Genomic DNA, 5,416 nt, shown 5'->3' with positions numbered 1-5,416 from the left:
GGTGGCAGCGGTCAGTGCTCAACGGAAGCTCAGCTATGGCGAAATTGACGGTCGGAGACGCTTCCACGGGACACTGCGATGCCGGAGAGATGGTCAGCGGACCTCAGGGCGCAACGGAAATGGCTATCGATGGCGAAGTGGCAGCGGAACTCATCGAAGCTCGGCGGGATGGTTGTGGAACGGTGGGATGGCATCGAGGAGCGGCATGAGGGATGTCTCGTGCTCCTGCGAAGCCGACGGTGGGCTCGAAGACACCGGGGAAAGCTCGGACACGACGGATGGCGTGCGGCGGATCTTCGGGGCGACAATGGCGGCGATGGGCTACGGTCTCTCGAGTGGTGAGGGAGTGCGGGATAGGGGCACGGCGTGCTATAGCACATCTATATAGCGCGAGCAGGGGGAGAAATCCGTTGCGGAGTCATGGGCATGGGCGGCGGTTTCAGCCGTGCAGTTGCAAGCACGAGAGCAATGGGTCCAGACTGCCGGAGACGGAGAGAAAGCGGACTATGCTTCAAGAGCGGGAGAGGTGGGCCAGGCCAACAGTACAGGAACAGACGTCACAAAAGGGAAAGCTTGCAAGATAGACGCTGAGCAAACTTAGAGCACGTAAGAAGACTCACGTGGGGACAGTGTGGTGCGTACACATTCTGCTTGTAATCGAACGAAAAGCATCATAACTTTTCTTCCTGCCGGTATCCACCTGCTCTGTTTGGTTCTGTAAAGCAGAAAAGTTCTGCATGTTCCACCATAGGTGGATGAGTTGAAAAGTTTCGCCAAATATTTGACATCCGAATGAGCATGGCCGAGATGTATCCGTGCTCACAAACATGACACATTTTTATCCTTCCATGAATTAGTTTTTGCTTTGAAGCTTAGTATGAGCTAGTTCTTAGGTCCATATAATATGTACAGGTAGTTACATAGAACCATATGCAGCACCAGTCATCTGGAATGCAGCTGGAATTCAGCAGGGCATCATCTTTATTTACACCATCCAGACAATCCACGCTACCAAAAGAGTTAAAAACAATCAGTCAAACTCGGTCCTGCAGACGGGAGAATGACCGGACAACAGAAAACAGAGCACTAGTTGAGAACCTGTCAGGCCCAGTTCTTCCGCTCAGATCTCAGCCGCATCAGTTTGTCCTTCCATGATGCTGTACAAGCACAGAGATATTACTTGTGTTATTGGCAGAGTACAAATAAGGTGGTATATTACTTGTGTTATTGGCAGAGTACAAATGATGGTTGCAAAGTAAAACATGATGCTTGTTCAATATTTCAAAGATTTTAAGAGAAGTTCTCTAGGTGGAGTCGTCAGTCAGATACCCAGATAACAATGTTTTGGGTACTGGACGAATTGGAATGCAGCCATAAGAAGACAGTATCATTACCCGCATCCTTGTATCTCTCTTCAACAGCTGCAATAAGCATGTTCCGCACCAATCCAAACTCTTGAGCCTCAACGCAGGGCTGTCCATCAGGTCTGACGAAAATGCAAGGGCATGAAGAATAAACATGCAGGTTTTATGGATATGCTTTCTGTATATTAAATAGTAAAATGCAGCAGAGTCGCCTTAAGGATAAAGAACCACTGTGTTCAGTACTTCAATTGAAGGACTAAAGAACGTATCAATTTATCAATGCCTCTTTGCGCTCACAAGTAACTATGTTACACTACCTTTCTCAGATTTCTTACAGACCAACTCTCATGCACATTGAAATTCAAGTGCATATTTTGTTTGTTAGTGAGACAATCTAGGAATGTAGAATCATTAAGTTTGTGGGCAGATGAACAAAAGTATTAGCATCATGTCTACACTGCTGCATCACATCATTGATTTCAAGTATTCAACGACAGACATAGCTAAACTTCCTAAAATACCTGTCAAGTTCTGTAAACAACAACCCCTCTGATAGACCAGCTGCTACCGTCATTCTTGCTGGTTCAACTGGTCTTATGCCATCACTGTATGCAAGACTTCGGTGGACTTGTATAGGAACCTGTTATTGTCACGGGAAATGAAATAAATATGGATAATATGGATTTTTCACATGTATATGTAGTACATGTATCTAAGACCATCAAATATGCCTCAAGATTTATGCAAACGTTTGAAACTCAAACTAACATCCAATCTTCTATAAATCGCAGGGTTTTTGTACAAATCTCATGTCACATTGGAGGGCTAAGATAGTACATGTGCACACAAGTACTTGTGGCTTATAAAACTGCAACAAGTATTACTAACATCGGATCTTATGCATTTGTGAGTGTGGACTAACATTTTTATTCATTTTAAAAAAGTTAAACAAACCATACTCAGAAGTGTAAGCTGACTGGTGAAATCTGAAAGGAAATTGCGTCAGAAACAAAGAGAAGGGACACTGATTCAGAGAATCAGAGAATTACAGAACAAATTAGCATCTAGCGAAATCTTCAACAAGAAAAATTATACCTTGCAGCGAACAGCAATGTTGATAGCATCTGAAGGTCGAAGATCAAAGGTGATACTGTCTGTAGGATCTTCAATCTGCAGTACAAATAGTTTCTAGTTGACGATATTGAGGATAATGTTGTACCCATTGAAAATGGATCGGTTTCCTCTTAGAAATTCATCAACAAGATTAGTACCTTTGTTAGATAAAGTTCAGCACAGTATGCTTCTTGAATTCTTTTGTTTACCCGAACAAGTTTTACCTGGAACCAAAATCCACCATCATGAGAAAGGGGACAAGTGAATGAAAATGTTATTATGTTAAGTGTTCTGTGAACAAGTCTGTGTAGCTACTATAAATGCTTGCAGATTAAGCTTACCTCATAACCCATCTTGTCAATCATTTCCTTGACAACTTGATATATGGTAGGCCGCGCCTACAGCAGAAAAACGTTAGACTGCATCAAGCAAAATAAATGGGAGTAAACTGTAATAATGGTAGAAGGTATTACAATGTGGACATTGCGAATAGCTGCCATCAAAAGTACACTTGGCATCTCCACTGAGAAAAGTAAGTACATAGACATGTATTAAAATCAATCAGAAGTTCTAATTTTGAAAACCCAGATCATACTAAGAGATTACATACAAACAATGATTGGAAGTAAAGTTTCACTTCCATCTTCAATCCTCAAAACAATAGCAGGTTGTGGTGCACTCTCTGGAATATTTCTCCCTTGAGAACTGTTATGCACACATCGCAAGTTTTTCCCATCTCGCATCTTGATGATATATCCTTCTGGCCCACTTCTCACCTCAACTGCAACAGAAAACAGCAAAAAGAATTGTTACCTTCAAAATAGGTACAGGGACATATACATATCCAGAATACTACTGTCAACTGATTAGTTAACGCCTAACTGACAATGAATTTGTTTACTATTCCATCAGTAGAAGTCAATTTGAGTCAGGTTTGATCATGATTTTGATTTAAGAAAATCTTCAAACAAGACACGTGTACTAGCATGACTAATGTGTAAGACCACCATGATATGATGTGGCACAATAGTTTGACATTACAACAATACCGGTTGAGTTACCAAAAAAAAAGGACAAAACTGCAAACGTTCAGATATTTCCTTCACTAGTAAGACTCTTGTGGTTGTCCGGAGAACCATAAAGAGCTAAGTAATATATCTCGTCATGAAAAATAAACTCCAGAGTAACAGCTCGATAAAGCCTAAGTAAAACTTGAAATGTATCATGACATAATCCTAATAGAAGCAGACCGCCTTGGTGCGAAAAAGGTTACCTGCTTCTAGCACAGTAGAATTAACATAATCTTCATCACTCTCACTGAAGTTTCCGGCCATGTATCCATTACCATCAGAAGATGAGCTAAAGCTACAGCATGGACCGAGGTTCTTCACAGATGGCTGAGAGATTGGAGAAACGAATCTAGTGATATTCCTGTACTTAGACATGGCACCCAAGAATGCAGTTCCAAGCTGCCCAGATTTGGTCAGGGAGTTGCTGATCAGCGCAGCGGGCAGTTTCGCTTGCATTGCTGGACGGCATCGAATAGGTCCCTCCATCGCCATCAATCTGCCTACATGATAAAAATGGTACCAATAAATAACCATCACGGTGTCTGGATAATGTCCTGGAGACTAAGTCAATAAGTGGCCAATAGCAATTGAAAAGTCAATAATCCCTGCAGTGCGTGCATACTATGATCAGTTTCTCATTTGCTGACAATGACATATCAACCGGTGCGCTGCACTCTAAGATGTTTGATTCATAATTCAGTGCTGAATCTATCCTCTATCCCCCAACCCCCACAATGTAGTGTCGCTCATTTCGTCTCATCCTAAACAAATTCCATTATCACAGCTTCAGAGATGAGTGAATATTTCCCCCAGCACCAAGATTAGTTAATAATCCTTTAATTCGGATAATCAAACGATAAAATACACTATTCAGCAAGGTTATCTTAGAAGATTATGATTGCAGTGTCGGCGCCGATGTAAAATAGAACACACAAACAAAATTGACAAATTGATAGTACCTAAAACCCAGGAAAGGAAGTCTTAAAACGCGTACTTCTCCAAATTCACGTCACACCAACTCATGAATTTTTTTATGATTGCAGTAATCAATAAAAGCAGAGGTCAAACAACCATCAAACTCAGTTTCCTTTCACCTCACCGCGCAAGAGGCAAATAGCGCAAGCAGCAACCAAGAATCCAAGCAAGAATCCGCCCAAATCGAAGCTGCGATCAAACAAACCAAATCCCCCAACACGAACAAGAGAACCAACAGCCACCAGCTCCCAAGAAACGCGAAAGGGGAAAAAGGAAAAGAAAATAATATAAGAAATGGGAAAAGAATAGCAAAAGGATGAAAGGTAACCACAAGAATCGGATCACGCATCACGTGAGAAACCAGCTAAATCCGGCGAAGGGCAAGGAAGGGATCGCCTTACCAGCAGCAATGGCCGCACCTCGGAACCGAAGCAGAGCACGAGGCAACTTCAGAGAGGGAGAGGAAGAGTATATTATTGTTTGGGTGGAAAAAGGAATAGAAATCGGTGGAGGCTTTGCTTCGCTTTATCTGGAAGAGAGCAGAGCATGAACCAGTGGGCGAGCAATGGGAGTCTCTCACCTAAATTACTCTTTTGCCCCTGCCTTCCTGACTCGGCTCTGTTGTGGCTCCCGGCTCATCGCCATGGCTTAGTTTGCAATGGCGTGCCACCATCAATTAGAATTGGTGGTTGAATGTATTATGTATAGCACTATAGTGCAGGTCTACTTTTCGGAGTAGCACATGATGTAGTTGAATGGTTTTTTTAAAAAACGAACCGGTAAGAGAACGGCTTATTATATTAAAAAAAGAAAATTTGATAGGTTAAGATGTTCGATTAATTGAGCGAAAACCACAAGATATAGCAGATAAACTACCTAACTAAACTAAACCTA

General features: G+C 42.1%; 1 protein-coding gene across 2 annotated transcripts; it reads right to left on the bottom strand.

Annotated features, from left to right (window-relative positions):
- Window positions 1-810: 810 nt before the first annotated feature.
- Window positions 811-5,133, bottom strand: LOC133898789 (bifunctional nuclease 2). 2 transcript variants are annotated; one of them, XM_062339525.1, is made up of 11 exons: window positions 4,924-5,133; window positions 3,751-4,043; window positions 3,088-3,258; window positions 2,951-3,000; window positions 2,819-2,875; window positions 2,636-2,701; window positions 2,460-2,534; window positions 1,886-2,004; window positions 1,395-1,486; window positions 1,099-1,157; window positions 811-1,008 (listed from the first exon to the last, which is right to left on the bottom strand). In XM_062339525.1, the coding sequence occupies exons 2-10, from the start codon at window positions 4,037-4,039 to the stop codon at window positions 1,102-1,104; spliced, it is 975 nt and encodes a 324-aa protein (XP_062195509.1). In that variant the 5' UTR covers window positions 4,040-4,043; window positions 4,924-5,133; the 3' UTR covers window positions 811-1,008; window positions 1,099-1,101. The 2 variants fall into 2 exon arrangements, with proteins under 2 accessions (XP_062195509.1, XP_062195508.1); XM_062339524.1 differs by having other exon boundaries at window positions 3,751-4,047; window positions 4,924-5,125.
- Window positions 5,134-5,416: the final 283 nt, after the last annotated feature.

The sequence above is a fragment of the Phragmites australis genome, chromosome 18, assembly GCF_958298935.1.
Source record: "Phragmites australis chromosome 18, lpPhrAust1.1, whole genome shotgun sequence".
In the NCBI taxonomy this organism is placed as follows: Eukaryota; Viridiplantae; Streptophyta; class Magnoliopsida; order Poales; family Poaceae; genus Phragmites; species Phragmites australis.
This window is presented reverse-complemented; position numbering and strand designations above follow the sequence as displayed.